This window comes from Cariama cristata, unplaced genomic scaffold (genome assembly GCF_000690535.1).
Source record: "Cariama cristata isolate BGI_N322 unplaced genomic scaffold, ASM69053v1 scaffold7548, whole genome shotgun sequence".
Taxonomy (NCBI): Eukaryota; Metazoa; Chordata; class Aves; order Cariamiformes; family Cariamidae; genus Cariama; species Cariama cristata.
In genome coordinates this window covers 90,054-110,946 of record NW_009629413.1, presented here as the reverse complement: position 1 = coordinate 110,946, position 20,893 = coordinate 90,054, and the positions used below count along the sequence as shown (strand labels likewise).

The 20,893-nt window shown below is 39.6% G+C and overlaps 1 protein-coding gene across 1 annotated transcript; it reads left to right on the top strand.

The window, feature by feature from the left end:
• Window positions 1-807: 807 nt before the first annotated feature.
• On the top strand, window positions 808-16,780 carry SLC4A1AP (solute carrier family 4 (anion exchanger), member 1, adaptor protein; the record flags this gene model as incomplete). Its single annotated transcript, XM_009705158.1, is given in 13 exon segments — window positions 808-1,012; window positions 1,553-1,675; window positions 2,504-2,564; window positions 3,465-3,604; window positions 3,741-3,901; window positions 5,030-5,099; window positions 8,678-8,867; window positions 9,936-10,044; window positions 10,591-10,834; window positions 11,650-11,724; window positions 12,822-12,892; window positions 15,087-15,159; window positions 16,412-16,780. Coding segments are annotated over 13 exon segments (1,572 nt in total), but the record flags the coding sequence as incomplete, so codon positions are not given.
• Between the last annotated feature and the right edge of the window lie 4,113 nt (window positions 16,781-20,893).

Genomic DNA, 20,893 nt, shown 5'->3' with positions numbered 1-20,893 from the left:
GGGCCCGCTGCGCTCCCTGGAGCGTGTGTCGGGTGACTCGTGTGGTAAAGGCTTCCCCGGATCGAGCTCAGGAATTTACCCGGCTCTCTCTACATCTCCCTGGCGTCTGGGCAGTGAAAGCCGCTTCTGGGTTCTGAGGCGGTTTGGGTGCTTTGAAAGCAGCCCCGCGCTGTTGTGGTTGTTTGACCGGGGAAAAGCAGTCAGTGTAGGTATCCGCTGCCGGCTCTGGGGTGAGGTTTGGGGCTGAAGGACAGAGTGGGGCTGTGGGGTCCCCCTGCTCTGGTGTGCTGGGCACAGGGCAGCTCTGCCGGGGGCTCAGCCTGAGAACAGGCATGGCAGCTTCTGCTGGTGTGCAGTGAGCACCAAAGGCATTTCTCTGTGTCAGTGTGATGTATCAGGAAAATCTCTCTGGCAGTATGATGCATGAGGAAAGTAAAGAGCTAATATTTCTTTGTGCTCAAGGGGAGCTTTTGTTAGCGCCCTACATGCACTTCAGAGGTTTTACTTGCTTGTTGCTCAAACTCTTCCATGTGGCACTGCTAAAAAATATTTTTGTGTTCTGCCTTTAAAATACAGTTATATTTGAGACTGATCTCCCTACAGGTACACAGTAATGCTTGTTTCTCTTTTTCCCCTCTTTAGAAAGGATATTAAAACTAATATATTTGGGAATGCAAACCATAACAAATAATCTAATCATTCTACTTTTTGAAAAGCACTATAATGATTTGTTTATGTTATTGTACATAATCTGCACGTGTGTTGAAAATACTTTTTTTTTTTCTTTTAAAAAACACTGCTGTAAAGTTACTGTTTGTGATGTAGGGACCTGAAGAGGACCAGGAGTCTGAGTCAGAACTAACTGTGACACAGCTGAAGGCACTGCGTAAGCAGCAGCAAGCAAAATTAGAAAAGACCATGTTGGGAGAGGACTCTGATGAGGAAGATGAAAAAGAGGAGAGAAGAAGCGAGAGGAGTCAGAACAGTGATATGAGCTGCTCGTGGGGAATGAGTAAGTGATGATGCATAAATCAGCTGATACACCTTGGAAGGTCTTTAAGCCAATTTTCAGTGAATACTAGAGTTGAAATTCCAGCTGGATGCCAAATGTCCTGATCCAGTGGAAGTTGTTGAGTACAAATGAATCCTTTTCCTTTTAAAATGAAGAGTACTGTGACAAGGCAAGCTTATATCTAGTGAGAAGTATGCTAGAGCTCCTTTTAAAATCAAGGAGAAGGTAATTTGCCTACGCTTATAAAAGGCTGTGAAACTAGGAGTTTAGGTTAATGCTGTGTGTTTTCTTCCTGTGACACAGTGACATTCATCTGCCCAACTGTATCTTCTAATGGAATAACTAATAGCAAAAAAGAAGCAGGGTGGTTTTTTTGATTGGATGCAGAAATAATATTCAAGTTAAGGGAAATAATTTTAGGATGATGTAGGATGATGTTACTTCAAAAGTTGCTTCTTTTGAAGTAACAAAAGTTTAAATACAGTGGTGTTCTCTCTCTAACGTTTCACTGTATTTTTTTGCACTTTGTATGTTTTCTAGGGGAGGATGCCGAAGAGGATGAGGTTGAAGAAAACCCTATTGCTATTGATTTTCAGGATGTACAAGATGCCTTCTATATGAAAGATCCTAGGAAGGCTTTACAGGGCTTTTTTGACAGAGAAGGTACTTTTTTTTTTACCTTTTTTTTTAATTAAATTTAATTTTTTCTGTTTAGCAATGTGTGACATTTGTGCTCATATTTTCCTTTGGGAATTAAGGTGTGGGAGCTAAACTTTTCTGTTACATTGTGGGTAAGGTTTTTTTGTTTGGTCAAGTTGGGGAATGCTGGTTTTTGTTTTATTAAAACTTATCTCACCATTGTAGATCTGAGACTTAGTTACTAATTTCTTAACTGAGAGTTGCGAAGAGCACCTTGTATTCCTCTGGAGTGACATTCAAACCACGCCCATGTTTTGAAGCTATGCTGAGAAATGCAAAACTATCAAATTCCAGGCTGTTCTGTTTGGAAATTGCTATGATTGTGAGATAGAATTGGAAAATATAAAAAGACAGAAGGCAATAATGAATTAATTTAAACTGTTGATGGTTGCTAGCAAAACTTAGAGATGACTCACTTATTTGCTGAAGTGAAAAATTAATCTTCAAGATAAACAATATCTGTGAATCCAGATTGCAAACTGTCGTTACTTTAGTGTCATTTACTTTAATACGTACAGATGTAAGATTGTTTTTTCTTTGAACTACATATTCCTGAACAGGCCACTTCCAGATTTTTGATCTGAAAAAGCCTTGATTGTGAAAAATAACCAAATGAGCATAATATCAACTGAAGATCCCATGGCTTTAAAAAAAAAAGGCAAATTCAGTCCTTTGATATGTAACAAGGGCATTTTATCTCTTTTGTTTAACCATGACATTCCTCTCTGCTCTAAAGATTATTCCTGCTTATTTCAGTTTTGGTAACTATATCAACTTTCTTTTCCTCTGTAGGAGAAGAGTTAGTATATGAATATGATGATCGTGGCCACAATAGCTGGCTATGCAGGATCAAGTATGTATATCTCCATTCACTTTTGTACAGGGAAGCTGGCTTCACTGAATTCACAAACAACAACTGAAGGAATTATCTTGTTACACTTGGCCAGGAGGCCAGCTGGAATTAGACCTAAGCCCTGATACCGAGACAGAAGATCAAGGATCAGTGCCTAGTTCAGTGTCTGTGTTGCTTTCTGGTCTGGCAGCGTTTGGTGTTCCTTAGAGATGAAAATCAGAAAAGCAAGAGTCTAGATTCTTTCAGTTCCCCTTGTTTTGAGAAATACATGAAATGGAAATACAAGAGAAGAAACTGGGAGAATGACGTCTTTTAATTCCTGATGAGAAAAAAAGTAATTTTACTGTGTACCCAATTTCAGTTCTTTTATGGTCTAAGGCAGTTTTTTTTCTCTTATGGTATAAGGCAGATGAGTTCCTGCAAGAGACCACTAACATCATTTTTTTATTAGACAGGAGAAGATGAGGTGGAAATTAAGTCAACAGGATAGATCTTAAATGGATAGGTACAACATTTCAATGATTGTACTACTTCAGAAACCTTTGCTTCAGTACAGCGTAAAATATTTGTTACTGGTGTTACATAGATGCAAGATACCGGTGCTTAAAATGATTCAGGTATTGATGTTTAACCTTTTGAATTCTTGTATTCCCAGTGGAATGAATATAGGAAGAATTATTGCTTGGACTAGTGAAATAAAAAATTACTTGGAAGCTTTAGGAAATCCATGCTTGTGTTTTGATTAATACCATATGAAAAGAAAAGTAAAAATACTTAACCCACAAAAAGTACTAGAGTGAAACGGAAAGAACAATACGACACGATAAATACAATATCTGAGTAGCATCCATGAACAGCTGTTTTTATTGGAGCTGTCCTCTGATCCTTCAAACTGAACAGGTTGCCTGTGGATGATGCATCAGGGAAGCAGCTGGTGGCAGAGGTTCTCCATTCAGGAAAGAAGAAGGAAGCAATGATACAGTGTGCACTGGAAGCTTGCAGGCTACTCGATGCTCGGGGAGTACTGAGGCAAGAAGCAGGTGAATAACCACTCCAATGCTGTGATCATTCTAAAAGCCCTAAACCAGGGATTTGAGATTGCTATCTTGAATTTGTTTTATTGCTCAGTGGTATGTAAATCATTTTGTTTCTTGCCCTCTCCCTTACCTTTCCCAGTATCCCGAAAAAGGAAATCGAAGAACTGGGAAGATGAGGATTTTTATGACAGCGATGATGACACCTTCCTTGATCGAACTGGTGCTGTAGAAAAGAAGCGACTGAGCAGAATGAAAAAAGCTGGTAAAATAGAAGAAAAACCAGAGACTTATGACTCCCTGGTAAGAAGAATCATTATGACATGCCAGGCTTATTCTCTCATGCATGCATTATTACTAAGAAGGAAAATCAAAAATATTTCCTGATCTTTTTGTTAGCCTGAACTCTTAGTATCATTTCAGACCTTTAGATATTAATTGGCTGATTTAGAATAAAATCAGACTAGATTTGATGACTGTAGAATGAGAGGGTTTCTAAGATTTTGAGAGGGGAAAAAATGGGAATAGAAGAAACCTTAGACTTTTTTAACAACAACAAAAAGTGACTGTTACTCCAATTTAGTACCTAGTATCCACATCACAGAAACGAACATTGTGACTGGTACTAACTGGCACACATCTGCCACCTTAAGCAAAGAGGATGACTGGCCAAAGAGAATGAAATACCCTGTTGCCAAGAAGTGTCATGACTTAAGACCAAGTCTATCTGCAAAAAAAGTAGTCTGCAGCTGCTTGTGTTCTCCCTTCTCTGGAGAACAGGGCTCAGTCCTTGAGTTCTGTCACTGTGTACAAGACTTAATTTGTCATAAACTACGACAGGCAAGAGAACTTTGCAACTCTGAATAGTTTTTATTTGGTGGGTTGTGTTTTTTTGCTTTATGGACAATATCTGTAAATAGCTGAAAAAATTGCTTACTTTGGTAAAGTGGAAGTGTGCTACCTTGCTTTTGCCTGTGTAGTATTGCCTTCTACTTAATGGATCACAACAGTGGATGAATGAAGCACCAGAACGTGTTACTTTTTCTGATGGTTTAAAACTATTTAAAATAATTGCAAGCTTTCAAGTGCACATCCCAAAGCAAGACCTCATTCTGCTTCAAAGAATAAGCAGCCTAGACTGACAGGGGTATGACAGCTAAAAGTCCTACACAGGCAATAGCACGTGGGGGAGCAGGGATAGGGAGGGTTGGAGGATCGCAGGGGTGGTATAGCATTGCTGCAGAAGCATTATAAGTATTTTAGTGTTTCAGAAACAAAATTATTTGAACAGTATGTGAAAGGACTGATAAGTTGTTTAGGAACAAAGATCAGAAGTAGAAAAATTGAGGTAATTTGGTAGGATATTTGAGTAACTCTTAAGGGGATTTTAAGAAGATAAAAAGATCTCTTAAGTGTGTTGTTCCTTCATAGGTCACAAAGCTAAATGAAGCTGAAAATGAGCTTTCTGAGATAACAGAGAAGCTGAAAGCTTCAGGGAAAGGTAAGGCATGAAGTTTATTTGATCATAGTGCTTTCCATAAAGAACAGTAGAGATGAAGATGTATCTTATGGATATCTGCAACGTCTAAGTTAAGGTAAGGAGGTGTGTACAAGCTCTTGGAGCTTAAGAGGGGTAAGCATTATCACTGTTTATCTGCCCATATTAGTGAAACTGACCCAATTTGAGGAACAGTTTTTTCTACTCCCTCCAAAACCATTTATAAGAGAAGAGCAAACAACTGACAGAAGAGACAGAGTAGGTTTTATTTCACTTTTGTCATTGCAAATGCACCTTAAAAACGCAAGGTGAGAAAAGAGAAATGTGGAGTCAAAGCAGTTGACATTTAGCTTCTATGTTCAGTGAACTTGCTAGCTTATGAGGGTGCTGTTCAGGTTCTAGGATTATGCCTTTGTGTACAAAGGCAGAGCCTTTCCAAAGTGGGGACTGTATTTGGTATTGAGTTAGATTTAAAAGCTTGCTATACAAATAGCTGCATTTTGCTTTCTCTAACTGCTGATGTCTTGTAGAATAAAAGGAAGGCATGAAAGAAATGTGTTTAGGCTGGTTCTTCATACAAAAAGTTTTTTAACAGAGTTGGCATTAATAAGGGTTGCAATGTGAGTTTGTCAGAAGAATTTCTGTGCAGAAAGCCTGGCAGCAGTCTGACAGCTGGGCTGTCTTTTGTGCATTATACGGGTATGTTTCTCTCTAGTAATTCAGCCCCACGCTGAAACTCATTTGTATCAACAGTTTTGTTGGTGATTGATTATACCAGATCACTGTTCAGAAAACCTTACTGTTCCACTGAGCATTCTAACTGATGGGTCAGCTCAGTGTGTTTGAAGGAATTGTTTTCAGCATGACTATACTGAATAGCATAGTATACAGCATGTACACTATACATGACTATATACTATATACATGTTAAGTAGTTAACAATTGACTAGCAGGAGAAACAAATGCTTTATATTGTCTGAGACATGTAATTCCAAGCTTTCATATGTTATGATGCCTTTGTTTCTGCTGATACTGTTTCTCAACAAGACTGTTAAATCATATTGTAGTAGAGCGTGGGAGGAGGAAGAAGTCAGTTCATTTATAGACTTCTACAAACAGCATATAATTCTGATATACATTACCATGGTTTGGTAAATTGTAACTGGTTACACAGCTAGTTTAGAGCCTTGGAAAAATTGCAGTCTCAGCACTCGTTGCAATACAGTGTAATTCAGTATTGGATGGAAATCCCCTAGAACTAGGCCAGGATAAAACATAGCAAATATTGCATCGTCAGGTGCTTTGTGTGTGTGTGTTCTAGGTACTTGTGTTTTCTCTGATTTCTTTGGATGCCTCAGGTTAATCACAGATATTGAGTACAAATATAAGCCAGGAGCATGCATATTCATCATGGGTGATTCTTACCACTGTCTTGAGCTGTCTGGCAAAGCTGTTGCATTACATACAGTTCTGAAATCTTAACACACTTTTGCTTGCTCTAAACGATTATTTGTAGCCTAAGGGCAAGAGTATAGAGAGACCAATGAGTGAATGACAGGCTAAATTGCAACACCTCTTACCAAGCACTTGGAGGAATTAAGTGGTCTAAGATCACAGTAGAAGTTCACAAATTGTTCTCTAGAGTTCTTCAGAACTAACTACTGATGGACTGACTTGGTATCTCTTGTTCACTGATGCAGCTGAATGAAAATCAAGTACATAGAGCAATTCAGTCTCATCTTCAGTTGCCTGTTCGGAAGAAAATTACCAATAAATTGATGGTCCAGTAAATAGCCCTATAGCTTTTTTTCCCTGGAATATAAAGTATAATAGCTGTGATTGACTCACCTCCTAGCAATGTCAAGTTTTACTTCAATAGCATAGAAAACTGCTGCAACAGATACCGCATGCTAACAGTAACCCTGTAAGCGGAACTACCTGATCCTAGGTGCTGTTGGGAGAATCAAGCAGAGAATCCTATTTGCAAGAAGGGTAATCTGAGTTGCTGAAGATCACTCACTGACTAAAGCACTCTTATACTGTTCTGCAGCTAAAGAATTGAGCTGTGGAACTGTACCTTTAATTGGTCTGAATTACTTGTCTATACACTAAACCTTATCTTTGAAATTTGGTCTTTAAATCAAATAATCATTCTGCTAAGCTCCTGCTTGCTAGGAGTTTCAGACTCTTTGTTATCAGTACCTTTTCATTGATGATTTTTGTCTCAGCTCGTACAAATAGTTAAGAGGAAAAGGAAGAGTATTTCTATCTGAATTTCTTTTATGACATATTTTGTCATCATTTATATTTGCATGGAGGTGGATGCTACAACTGTTTCTTATCTTTTGGAGCCTTTTAATTCTGCCTATCTTTGAACAGTTACTGTCGTGGCTTTCATATATTTGCAAATTGTAAACTGTTTTGCTCTAGATAAGCAATATCTTTTTCAATTGAGTCCATTTGTAAACAGGAGTCTTACTAGACTTAAATATTTAAGTCATGTAAGACTACTTGAAAATGTACTCTTAACAATAACATATTCTTTTATTCGTACACATTTAAAATTTCAAGTGCTACTTAATTAGCTCAAGCTGAACTGAAAATAACTCATTGGTCATAATTATTCTTGTGCATATATACATATATGCTTATAATGCAGCAAATAAATAACAGATTTGCCATTCTCATATAATATTAACAGGCAGAAGACTGTCTGTCAAAGGGCTTGTTCAAATTCTAGCAACAACATTTTTCTTTGCCTCCAAGTTATTTTTGAACACAATATAAAAACTTTCTGAATCATTGTTCAAGCCCAAGAAATTAGTTTTCCTGGGTTTTTTTTGTTTGTTTTTTGGAAATTCATGCGTTAGAATTCTGTATTTATTTTTCTTACTCATTAGAGCTTTAGTTTTTCCTCCTGAATTTTATTTTAATTAGTCAAATATGCATAGAATCATTAATATTTGAAATCAAGTGCAGTAGAAAGACTGTCATTACTCTTTTTCAAGTACAGAGCAGTGTTTGCCTGTTAGAAAATCCAGTCAAAACAAAGGGAAATTTTGAGTGATTTGCCTAACATATGAAACTATTCTTGTACGCACTCAGTCATCCAGGGGTAGGAGGCAGCATCATGTATTGATTCATTTCAAGCTTTGCAAGTGTTAGAACATAAACGTTCCAGGAAAGCCAAAATGAGATTCCCCATGCAGTGGTGTGGGACTCTGTAGCTGTGTTTATTTTAGTCTGTGACTACAAAAAGAACCTGTATGCCACTTTTTTATGGATAGAAGATATTGAAGTGAGATGAACAACCTAGAATAGAGACACTTACTCATAAAGAAACACTCAATTTTAAGAGAGTTTTTGTTATGTGAGTGGATTAAGGCTTAGCGTACAGCTTTTGTTAGGAGAAATACTTTCATCTTTCAGGGCTAACAACCTTCATTATTTCACCATTCAATAGAAAGTTGCAGAGAGGATAGTTGCTTGTACATACCTTGTCCTCTAAAGGTAGGACTCGATGAGTACAACTTTCATATCCTCAACCGTAAAAATATATATCCTCCCTTTATCTTGCCTAGTCCAGTCCCAGCCAGCAGCTCAAGATTCCTTGGATGAATTCATGACCGAAATAAAATCAGGATGCACCTTAGACAGCGTGGCACGAAAGAAGCTTCACTTGCGATCGTTTGAACTGAAGAAAGAGCAACAGAGACTGAAAGGATTAATAAAGCTTGTCAAGCCTGCAGAACTGCCTGAGCTGAAGCCCCAGTAAGTCTTGGCTGAAGTGTAAAATGATTGCTCTTACCATCCATTGTCAATGGGCAGTTGTGCAAGCCCAATAAGTAGCCAGCTTTTGAAACACAAAAGCAGGATGGCCTTCCAGACTACCCGGCTCATCTCTTTAAAGAGCTGCTGTGCCTTTTGGCCATTGCTGCATCTATGGTTGAGGTAGATGCACTACAACAGTGGAGTAGGATAAGCCCATGCAGGGGGGATGAGGGGGAAGGGATTGGAAGCCTGGTGTCAGCTTAGTTAATTTTTTTTTTTCCCAACCTGCATCCAAAAGGAGCTGAATAATTTTACAGTTGTTATGTGCAACATGAAAATCACTTTCACTCTGTGAGAGGTACCTGGAAGTCAAGTGTATCCTGCTTAGCCACACTGCTGCAATTCAAGCGGGCATGTGCTGTGTTCATCATTTGCTAGTGGCAGCTTGATTAGAGGTTTAATTACTTAATTTACTTAAATTGAGGGTTGGCTTCCAAGTGTGTTTTTATATATACACACATATGGAAATGGTCTCAAGTTGCGCCAGGGGAGGTTCAGGCTGGACATCAGAAAGAACTTCTTCACTGTTAGAGTCGTTAGGCATTGGAACAGGCTCCCTAGGGAGGTGGTGGAGTCATCGTCCCTGGAGACGTTCAAAAAACGTCTAGATGTGGCACTTCAAGACATGGTTTAGTGGACAGGGTGGCATCAGGTGTACGGTTGGACTTGATGATCTTTGAGGTCTCTTCCAACCATAATGATTCTATGATTCTATATATACATATGTAAGTACGCATGTGCAATTGAATTTGAGGGAGTCTGATAGAGTGGGGTTTTTTTACTTTTATTTTTTTTCTTCCTGTATGGCAAGTGTTTGAATTCTACAGCATGTATGTAGGACACAGGAGTCATGACCTGCAGTTTTCTCCTTGACTGCTCCAAGTGAGAGAGAAATAAAAGGATTTTTATATATCTACTTCTAATTTGCAGATTTTTTGCATTTGTAAATATAAGACTTGTTTGATACTTTGTACACTGTTTTCCTTTGTATCTAATTTTTATTAGGAGTGGGAGTTACAGTCTGGAAGCAGAGAGCAAGCCTAAAAAGATTACCCTGCCTCTCTTTGGTGCAATGAAAGGGGGGAGCAAATTCAAGCTGAAAACTGGAAACCTAGGGGTAAGTTGGACTCATAAGTAGTGTGAGTCAGTGTATTTCTCAGACACCTTCTCAGGCTATGGAGACTGTAGGTGGCAGCCATGTCTTCTCACATGTATGAAAACAGCATCGAGGCGCAAGCCTGCAGCAGTGGAAGGTGCGCAGGGCAGCAAGCAATGGCTGTTGGACACTGTTTGCTGCCAGGAGTTGCCATTCTGTGCCCTTGTACAGGCAGTTTCCTGGGGCACTGCTGATCCTCAGCAGCTGGTCCTTTACTTTCTTCTGCTTTTCTTGATCTTTTAGCCAAGATCATATCCAAGATTGATTCAGTTTCCAGTGTCCCTCTTATGAAAATACTGCACTCGTTATCTATGGACTGGACATATTTTTTCATCTTCCATCTCTACTAATAACTTTTCCTTAAAACCCAACTATTCTTAGTCCTGAGAGTGTTTCCTTCCCAGCTGTCTCTATGACAGTAATATGTATGCTTTCTCCTGTAACGAGTATCTATGACATCTACGTCCATATTATATTAGCACTGATGCACAAGTCTTTCTCCTGCAGAAGTTGCCTGTTAAGCGTCCAGACATCCCTGAAAGCTTGTTAAAAATGAAAGATGATGGACCAGAGGAGGAGGAGGAAGAGGAAGAAGAGGAAGAAATGGAGGAGGAGCAAGAATTAGATGCAATAAACAGCAAAGCATCAAACATGGAAATGAAAATGACAACAGAGGAAGAAACAGGAAAAGAAACTAATGCCGCTGATGGTTCTTCTTGCAATAACAAGAATCTAGAATCCCTTCAGGATGGTAAACCATTGGTTTTGATTTTTCCAGTAATGAAGCTGAGTCTGTTACTGCTGAATTTTTCAGAGCTATGTGAATCTCCTAAGGTTTGAGTCACAGGTTCTCCAGCAGATTTCTTTTCCATAGATTTTTGCCATGAGTCTAGAGTCTGTGTGCCAACAGATGAGTTTCACGTGGTTCTGACTGAAACTCTGCTTGGCAGTCAGTTTTTCATACCTTTTGGTGAAAATGTCCTGGACTCAAGAAAGGGCCTATTTTGATAAGCCCTGCTTTCATTTGATTGAGTTGAGTGTCCATGTGATTAAAAAATACAATATATTGTTGGCAGGGAGAGTGACTTAATAAGAAAACAAATGTCTGTGTAAAGCTGCAGATCACTTTGTAAGTAGGAAAAATAATTTTAAAAGTGGTAACGGAGGGGTATCTTCCTTGCATCTGCATGGTTTATCTCCAGTCCATCCTTTTCTATTTCAGCTTGATGCATTTGAAAACTCAGTACTGATGTTTCTCAGTAAATGATGTGTTTGATGACAGAAACCTAATTCTAACTTCTTGCCTTAATGCTGGACACATTGTTCTTGAAAAGTATGTTTTAAATGGTCACCAGTTTATCTTTAATATTGCATTGTGATGGACTTGGTGGATGAAAGAGTTTGGAGGACTTTAAGAGAAGACTTCTTCCTGAGACAGATGGAGCTAAGAGTTCCCTTTTGTACTTTGTCTCAGGGATGCTAGCGCTGTACTCATCAGAGTTACTGCAGAGTGCTTACCTAGCTCACTGGGGTTTTTTGGTGGGTTTGTGTTTTTTTTTTTTCCAGGGGTTCATTTTCTGCCTGAGCCAAAGATACTAAGGAATAAATCTCAGATGGGACCCTCACAAGAGAAATCTCAAGGTAAGCAGTACAACGTAGAATATATTGTACAGTAGCATGTGGATTTAGAAACTCTCTAAAGGAGCTATTGTAGTCTTCTGTCAGTAGAAGGAAAGTAAGCCTAATCTACAGCCTAAAGTAAGAATCTAGAATTCAAATGAAGGATTGAGTTTTGCTTGGGGAAGCGGTAAGTGTATGGTGAAGACAGGTCACTTCAAGTACATTTCAGTTCTTCTTGCTTTCCATAGTCATTAACTGCTCTGACATCCTTTTTTTTTTAAAAAAAAAAAAAGAATTAGCATGAGAAGAGCAAGAAAAATTAATTTAGGTGCATAAACATAATGCTTTTTCCCCCCTTATTTTCTTGCAGCAGCTCTTAACACTACAGAAGGACAGAACTTGCCTTCTGTTAAGTGACAAATACTACATAATGTTAACTGATAGTCTGTTAATGACCCAGATGACCCCTCTAAATGAACACACTGAAACCAAAATTAGATCCTCAAAATGAAGACTGTGTTTGGTGTGCTGAATATTTGGAGGAGATCTGTATAAATTTTCTATTTTTTCATAATTCAGACTCTTAGGAATATGTAATCCTGTCCTCTTTATCTCATCCATAGACTTAATCCACAAGAGTCTCAATATTTCACAGATTAAGGGGCAGAAAAAACAGGCATACTTCTGTCTTTCTGTCTTCCTCTTGTCTATGTTACTGTGAAATTACTTTTAAAACAAACAAAGAAAACAAACAAACAAAAAAACCACATGTTGGTCCTGTGCATTTCCTATTGTTTACTTCCAAATCAGTCACTGCAGTGATTACAGGTTGAGAATATCTTTTGAGAAATTAAACATCTGCCATTAACTGAAAGTGTGTTACATAATCCCAAATTAAACCTTATTAAACTGTATTCAGGTAGGTGATTGACAGTGTATTAAACATAAGTTAATCTATGAAAAACAAAAATATGTTCAGCAGTCTCAAGCATGAATTTTGTTGCAGTGAGCTGTCTTGGATTTCCTTTTAGATGTATCCATTTCTATGTGAACTTTCTTATTTCTGATAGAATTGGTCATTCATGATGTCTCATAAAACAAATCTTCTTTCTTGTCAGCATCTGAGGCAGTATGTAAGGAACCGGAAGAGACATCTGAGAAAGTTAAGAAAATCAGTGACTCAAGCAAGGTCAGTTATGATACCATGACTCCTGTAGCTTAAGAGTTCCAACGGATAATTTAGTAGGCTTTTTATTAGCGAAATAGTAACAATTTGATTGCGTGTGACTTGGTGATAGTGGTGCTTTTCTGCTGACTAAGACCCAAACGTAGAATCACACGCTGCCATTGGACACAGATTTTGGTGTCTCCAAATAGAAGGTAAGGCACAGCATTTCCAGCATGATAGAGGTTCTCAATTCAATCACAAATTTATTTTTTCACCTTTTCACTTGGCAGTTAGCCTATGTCTGCTTCTCCTGTATCACAAGTGTTATAGAACATAGGTGCTCTCTGGGCTTTAGGAACAGTATTGCAAAACTCTCCTTGGAGAGTAGCTTGAGAAGCATGTATTGGTTGACACAACATGCTGGACTAAAATTGTAGCTAGTCTGTATTGCCAGTACCAAACCTCATCCTTCCCTGTAGATGTGGAAAGAGAGAAGTCTAAGAGATTATTGTCTTTTGCAACCCGATTTTTACTACATTTGAGTAGATATGCCAGACAATGTTCCTCCTGTGCATAAGATTTGTATTAAAACATAAAGTATATGAGCCTTGCACATTTTGGGACAAAGGCAATTGTTGCCTTCCTGGAACTGGGAAGGAACTTGTGTGACAACGTGCTCTTAGCCTAATGATTATTGTGAGATTCTTCCCTTTAGACTGCATCCCACCCTTCTGCTGACTGCCATCAAAGAAGATTACCATGCTTGCTGGCCCATGAGTTCTGACCATTATGACAATTTCTTTGTGGTGGCCATCTAATTTTAGCCCTGCGCCACTTAAAGAAACTTAACTCCCTGCAGCTTCTGTGTGCTAACTGCCGCCTTGTTAGTCCTGGCAAATGACCCAAGGATTGGGTAGGCATAGCCTTTAGAATTGTCCTTTGTTGCTGGCCTATAAAGCGTGTTGCTAAAGAACGCAAGAGTAAATTTATATGGTTAAAGCCCAAGTTATACCATTTACCATACGAATATGGGAGAACTAGGCAGCTTCTCATGCTGAGGCAGTCAAGTCAGCACCTCTCATCAGCACAGAGTTCACTGTAACACTGAGCATTCTCCAAATACCAGATGGCTTAGCTGTATTCTGTCTCCCGTCACAAATCACTTTTTCCACATGCTGTCTCTGCCTTTGGGCTCAAATCTTGCATGGAAAATATCAACCAGAAGTCAGCTTTGGGGTTTTTTTTCCTCTTTTAATATTTGTGGAATAACTTTGAATCATGTCAAACCGGAAAAACAATTTTCAAGTGACTGTTCACAAACCATATTTAAAAACTCTTCAACTCTGCAGTCTAATGTTTTGGAAAACATTAGTCTTCCAAAAGAACTGTTTTAGAGGTTAATTTGGCAAAGGAAAGTTTTTTGAGGGAATGAAAATTGCTTCAACTGCATAACTTAAGACTGTGTCATGATATTACAGAGTAATGCAAATCAGCACTGAGTAACTTGGCTACATTTTGAGCTCTTAAGTCTTGCACTTTACAGTTGTACGAATTTTTTTTGATAGCTACCTGCAGTTGTTGAAAACAAAAATTGTTGAGAAAATGATGCTGATGTGGCAAAACTTAAAAATCTAGGAACACAAAGACATTGCTCAGTTTGCTTTAAATATTTCAGTGTTGCCAGCGAGATGTGAAAAAAATGGGTTTTCTTTTCTTTTGACAAACTAATTTACCCTTATATAACAGCTGAACTTTTTATATACTTCAGTCTGAAAGTCACCTTAAGCCTGAAGTTTTCAGTGGGATTGTGCATTGAAATCAGTAAAGCACTTCTTGAAAACCCTACTCTAAAGCTTTTCCCTGCATAAAGAAATTCTGTGTCAAATGACACTACCAAACATTAGGATGACAAGATTAAACTGTCCAGAAGTGGACAGTTGGCAATGGTCCTGTTTTGATGGGGAGATTGGACTGGATGATTTCTAGAGGTCCCATCTAACTAGCATTTCTGTTATTCTGTGACTACTGGGAACAAACTGGATCTATTTGAGGGTTTGATACTACTTCTGTCCTCTGTATTATTGTTTTCATCCCTGACTCTTGTAGAAATAAACCTCACCTTTCAGTATTTCTCTCTGAATTAATGAGAGTTTTAGTGGCTTTGACACATTGCTGGAGGGGTGCAGCATCTTAGAAATGTTTTCTTGTTTTGCAGGTCCAACAACCTTTTTTTTCCTCACAGTACCCAGATGATGACCCGGACTACTGCATATGGATTCCTCCTGCAGGTTATCAACCATTTCCTTACTGTTTTTAGTCTTATAACTCAAGAATCTACCTAATAAGTAGTCAGAGTGTCCTTGTAACTTCTTGAAGAAAAAAGTAATACAGGAATACTTTACCTGATTTTTCTGGCATGTTATGCCCCCTATTTGTTGTATGGCTGTGCAAGTCTTGCAGTGGAATCAGACCGTATCTGTAGTAGCTTCATCTCAATGGACAGATACACCTGAAGTTTGTTTTTCAGTTTTGTGACACCTGAGAGAGCTAACTCCATTCACACGTAGTGATACGATGATCTAGTTGAAAGACAAGCTGAAACTTTCACTAGGGATAAATGCTCTGGTAATCTTGGTATTCTCAGTTTTCATAGAAGTCTGTGAAATCTGAAAATCTTCTTTGCAGATTTTTGGAAGAATTATTGGAACACAAACTTTGGGCCCTGTGTTTTGGAGAGAAGCCTTGGTAGCGCTTTGGTGAAGGCACTGAATCATCAATGCATGCATCCAATATATGTTAAAGTTGAACAAATTTTTTACTTTAGTTCCAGGGTGGTTTTAGCTAAGTGAGGTTATTCTTAAACAGGGTAATGAATTTTCAGTCTCTATGAAATGGAAAATTCATTTTCTTGCACTGAGGTTTTCATAGTAAGCTCAAAGCTTAGCTTTCATTTGGTAGATTCATTGCTATAATTTTTATAAGGCTGTTGCAGGCTTATAATACAGATAGGCTCCGAAGGGAATAAGAAAAATGAGAATAAATTTCACTGAAGAAAATTATAATCTGGTGAATCATCCTTCAATGAAAAGACTGCACTTCTCTGGCATATGAATCCACTGGAACAAAATACCTGATTCAGTAACTCAGAGGCCTGATGTGGGATAGCCAAGCGAGCTCTGTCCGTTATAGGGACCTCCTTTTTCTGTTTCTGCCTGCTAGTAATCAGACCTACCTTCTGTCTAAGCTGGCATAATGAAGACACCAGGAAAAAAAAATGACCAACAACAAAAAACAAACAAACAAACAAAAAAAACCCCACAAAACCAGGAATATATGATGTAATCTTGACACTATTAGTAAGGTTAAGAGGAATTGCAAGTATAAATCAAAAGACTATTTGAATTGTAATATCCAGTCTGACTTATACTCTTTGTGCTTGTCTGACTGATGCTGCCTAGAGACTATTTCACACTTGGGTACAAATTTATCTTGGATGAGGAGGGAAAAAAATAACACAACTCTTCCTTTTTGTCCGTTTAGGTCAAAGTGGTGATGGCAAGACTCATCTCAATGAAAAATATGGCTACTAAGCTTCAGGCATCCTGCAGTACATCTGAGGTTTGAAGGACTGCTCTATTTTGGACTCTTTCACCACACGTTAAGTGAGGGATAAAAGAGTTGGTTTTTCAGATGCTGTCCCAAATTCAAGGGCATCAGCAGCCACTCTGGCTGTTAGCTCTCTCTGTGTGTCCTCTGTTTGTCTTCCAGATACCTTTTTAAAAGTAAAAGCCCACACATTCTTCTGTCTCTTCTTCCACTTTTAGCCTTGTCCTTTTTATTTGGCTTAAAACTGTAGGCTTATTTTTCCTTTTGTAAATAAAAATATACAAAAAGCCTTAAAAAAAAAAAGTCTCTCTATACTTACAGGCTTGATAAAGTTTATTCATGTTGGTTTTATGCAATTAAAGTGAGAAACACTACTGGTTTGCTTCTGTGCCTGCTGTTTGAAAATACTGTCATGGTAAACACAACCTAAAACTTGAGGAGGCTTTTTCCTTTCCTGTGGAAAAAAACTTCTGTGTTAAAAAGAAAACTCTTTTCACTCCTCCCTTGTGCAGTTGCTGGAATACTTGGTATTGGAAATGGTGAGCGTGAACTGTTACAAAGGTGTAGAAATGCCAAAGAACTGAAGAGGCTGGCACTGCTTATCTTGAATCAGAGGGTAACAGAAGAAACGGTGGAAGGATATCGTGGAAAAGCTTATAATGAAACCTATTCTTCTCCTGTTACAACACACGAGCAAAGCGCCATCTTAATGCAATTTAAGGCAAGCCTGCTCTTAATTTATCCCGACTATAGTTTTGAATGTCTATATAGTTAGGCTATGAAATTCTTTGCCATCAAAGGTTGTTAAAGCTATGAGTAAAGTAAGGTTCAAAGAGCGAACAGGCAGCTTTATAAAGAGGTGACAGTTAGTGCTGCAGACATTTATTGGGAAGACCTAAGCCTTTTCCCCGTACCCCATGGCACATCAGTGCAGGAAGCCCCCTCCCACTACAGCAATGGCAGCCACCTCATAGCACAAGGCTAGGCCCCACCTCTTTTCATACTGCTCTGTGATTGGCTGCTTGCCATTTTATTGCTGAGACAGTTCTACTCACGTGATCTCAGAGCACTCTCTGATTGGCTGCCTATTTCCTCTGGGCCAGGAAGTCCTCAAGTATAACAATATAGGCTTTTCTGTCTCCTATATAAATATATATATCTGAAGGAGGATACAAATATTTATAAATATTTGTACTACTTATTTGTGGATCCACTTCCTATATGTATTTATATATGTGCCTATTTAGTTTGTATATGCTATATATTGAGAAATTTTATAATTTAAATATACAACCATGAAAGTGTGGGTGTAAACTGGATGAACACTTTTTAATAAGAGGTAATGAAATGAATAGCAGAAGTTTAAATGTGAATGGAAGTAATTAAACAAAAGCGAAGGGCAGGTTCATGGCCCCACTTTCTGAGGGTGCAGATCAAGCCCTGTTTGGGGTGTAGGGGGAGTTAAAGAGGGCAGGGGGCTGTAAGCCTGCTGGAGTGTGCCCCAGGGCTATGCATACCTTCAGGGAGGCCACCAAGGGGCTACCTGGGCCCTGGGGGCACTGCCAGGCCTGCCTGTCCCTGCGCAGTGCCCCTGGGCCCTCAGAGAAAAATAGATCTTTTTCTGTTAGTTGCACTTGGAGTCAAACCTTTGACTTTTAAGCAGTGCTTTCCTCCAAACTGCAAGGAGTTGTAGGATTTGGGACCTGAAGACCCCAACTCAGTAACATGGTGATCAGTAAGTCAGCTCACCTAAATAGTCACCGACTGGGGGGGTCTGGTCCCCTGGGTGACTCACAGTTGTCCCAGAGTCTGTGTTGTGCCAAAGGCAAGGGTCAGGCAGGGCACCTGAGGGATTGTAAAGCTCTAGGCAGAAGCGTACAGTGGCGAGGAAAGCTGTAGAAATGCTAATGTTGCACTCCTTTGGTGTGCTTCCACCAGACAGTGGCCACATCCTCATGGATAAATCTCAGGAGGGTGCATCAGAAGCTGGGGAGAAGGGATAACCATACAACTCCTGGTTCTCGCAGTGCTAGTGTTGGAGGAATGGAGTTCATTCCAGTTTCACCCCACAGAGAATGTAAAACAGTTTGGCAGCTGGCATTTTGTCGAGTTTTACTTAACATGCTCAAGCTGCAAAACAGCATCTTCTTTCTGCCTGTAATCTTCAACATATTTAGATCTTTTTTGTCAGCATCTGCACACCAGGCTGGGCAGCCTGAGGCTTCCTCCTTCTGGCGGAGGCATATCTTTAGGTAATCCGAGGAAAGGCTGTTGCCCCTCCATTCAAAATGCCAGACCTCATAGGTTTCACAGAGTCAGTAGCCTTTCTCCAGAGCCTTGTTCAGTTTGAGGGTGCACCAGGGGACAAGGGACTTGTGCTCGCGGCTGTGGGTGCAAGGGGCCTGGCAGGTTTCAGACAAAGTGCAGCACAAGGGTAACAATACTTTGCCATTTATGCTTGTGAGAAGCACCGGGAAAAAGAGCGCATGAGGTGGGTACACACTTTGACCATCCCAAAGCAGGCAGTCGGCGTGTCAAAATTCTCAAAGAAAAAGAACTGGGTTCCCAAGAGGGTATTTTTTAGTTTTGTTGATGAAAGGATAGATGCTAGCAAAATCATAGCGATATATCTTTTCATCGGGGGCTGCTTTGTGGTACAGACAAATTGTAGTTGTCCTGCTGCCAAAAAGTACATCTCTGGGGATGAGGGACTAGGCAGTTTGGTCCTGGCTAAGACCATGAGCTCCCCATCTGTTTCTTTTCGTAGCAGCTCACTTGTGCTCCCATACAGATCTGATGGTAAAACCTGCTCTCTTTAGGTGGTCCATCTTTTGTTGTATTGTGTAATATGAACTCAAAGGTGGTCCGCACCAGATGGTTTCAGTCATTTTCATGGTAGCATTCAATACAACCATGGAAAAAGTACCCATTATATCTGAAAGTTGTTGTCATCCCATCAATGATCACTTAGCCATCCCAGAAGTAGGTTCCCACTTGATACTGAAAGCTGTGTAACACGTGACAGGTTTGAATATTTTCCTTTTTGGCCAGGTATATATGTCATTGGTCAAATATCTCTTTTTCCTCCAAAGATAGCCATAAACCAGTATGTGGACATGCAAGTAGAGGCCACCATGTTGTACAGAAAGGGATCTATGCGGCGATAAACCTTCACCTTTTCATCACTCTTTCATCCACTGTGTGACGTGCCATCACTATAATCTTATTTCTGTATGATCTGCAGGCCTCCCTCAAAATGTTTACATCATGCTGGCAATAATAACTCAGTTCTTAATGCAAGTCAAAGATCTCCTGATGGCCTGTGTACATGTCAAGAATTGCTTTTTTTTCCTTAAGCACCATGTTGTACACCCTGTCATAATCCCATTGTGGAAGAGGGCCTACGTAACTTTGATCTTCAGCAGTGTTGAAAAAATGGAGGAAATAACTTTTGCAGCCCGTGATACTCAGCACTTAGGGAAGACTGCTTAGTTTCATGGATAAAAAAATTTAGAGTCTATGAAAATGAAAACTGTAGTTGCACATCAGTTTAGCACCCTGGATGATTAATTACACACCCATATTTTTTCTTCCAGAAGCTGGCCGAGAACTGAGCAGCCATCATAGCCCTTGGAGTTAGAGAAGCGTAGCCCTGAAACTTTTGTGTCATTAAGCAGCTGACTGAAGTCCGTATGTCCCCTTAAGCTCCCATTCTCCTTTGCTTTTCCTTTCCACTCCTTCATCCCACAGGGCATCTGGCACTAACGCCATGGCAAAAATGTAATTTGGGCTGTGTGCCCAGTTTCCTGCATGCCTCCCATCTCATAGCAGAGAGCCCTGCCCTGCATCTGGGGTTTTGATCATTTGATCACAGGCATGGAGCGCTGCTGCTGGCTTATGTTACAGGGCTGTTCAAGGCACAGACCGTGCTTCCAGCCTCTACATTTGAGATGCTTTTCCACATAGATCTTGCACTTTTTCAAGTAAAATGAGAGCCAAACAATCTGGGTTCCCCAGACCCGTGCAGCAGTCTGCAGCTGGGGCACCTTCTCCTCGCGGCAGTGTTAAGTGCACAGTCACACAGCAAACAGAGCCAGCAATAATATTTACAGCTATGGGTGTGATTATAGCGTGTATGACAAAGCTCACAAAGTTTTCTCACCCCAAATATCTTTCCTGGCCTCCCTAACACCCTAATGATGTTTGCTGTGTCAGAGCATGGAAGAGATCTTGGGGTATCTAGGACTGTTGCTTGGCTTAAGAATCTCCCAGCAATTTTTTCCATTTGGATAGGAGGATGATGAGTATATTAACACACAGCAGGTCCTCAAACAAGGGGATCCTGCCCAGCACAACCCTCCTGTGCACAAACTACTCTGGTTTTTCGTGGAGCTCTCTCTCTGCTCAACAGTTCTG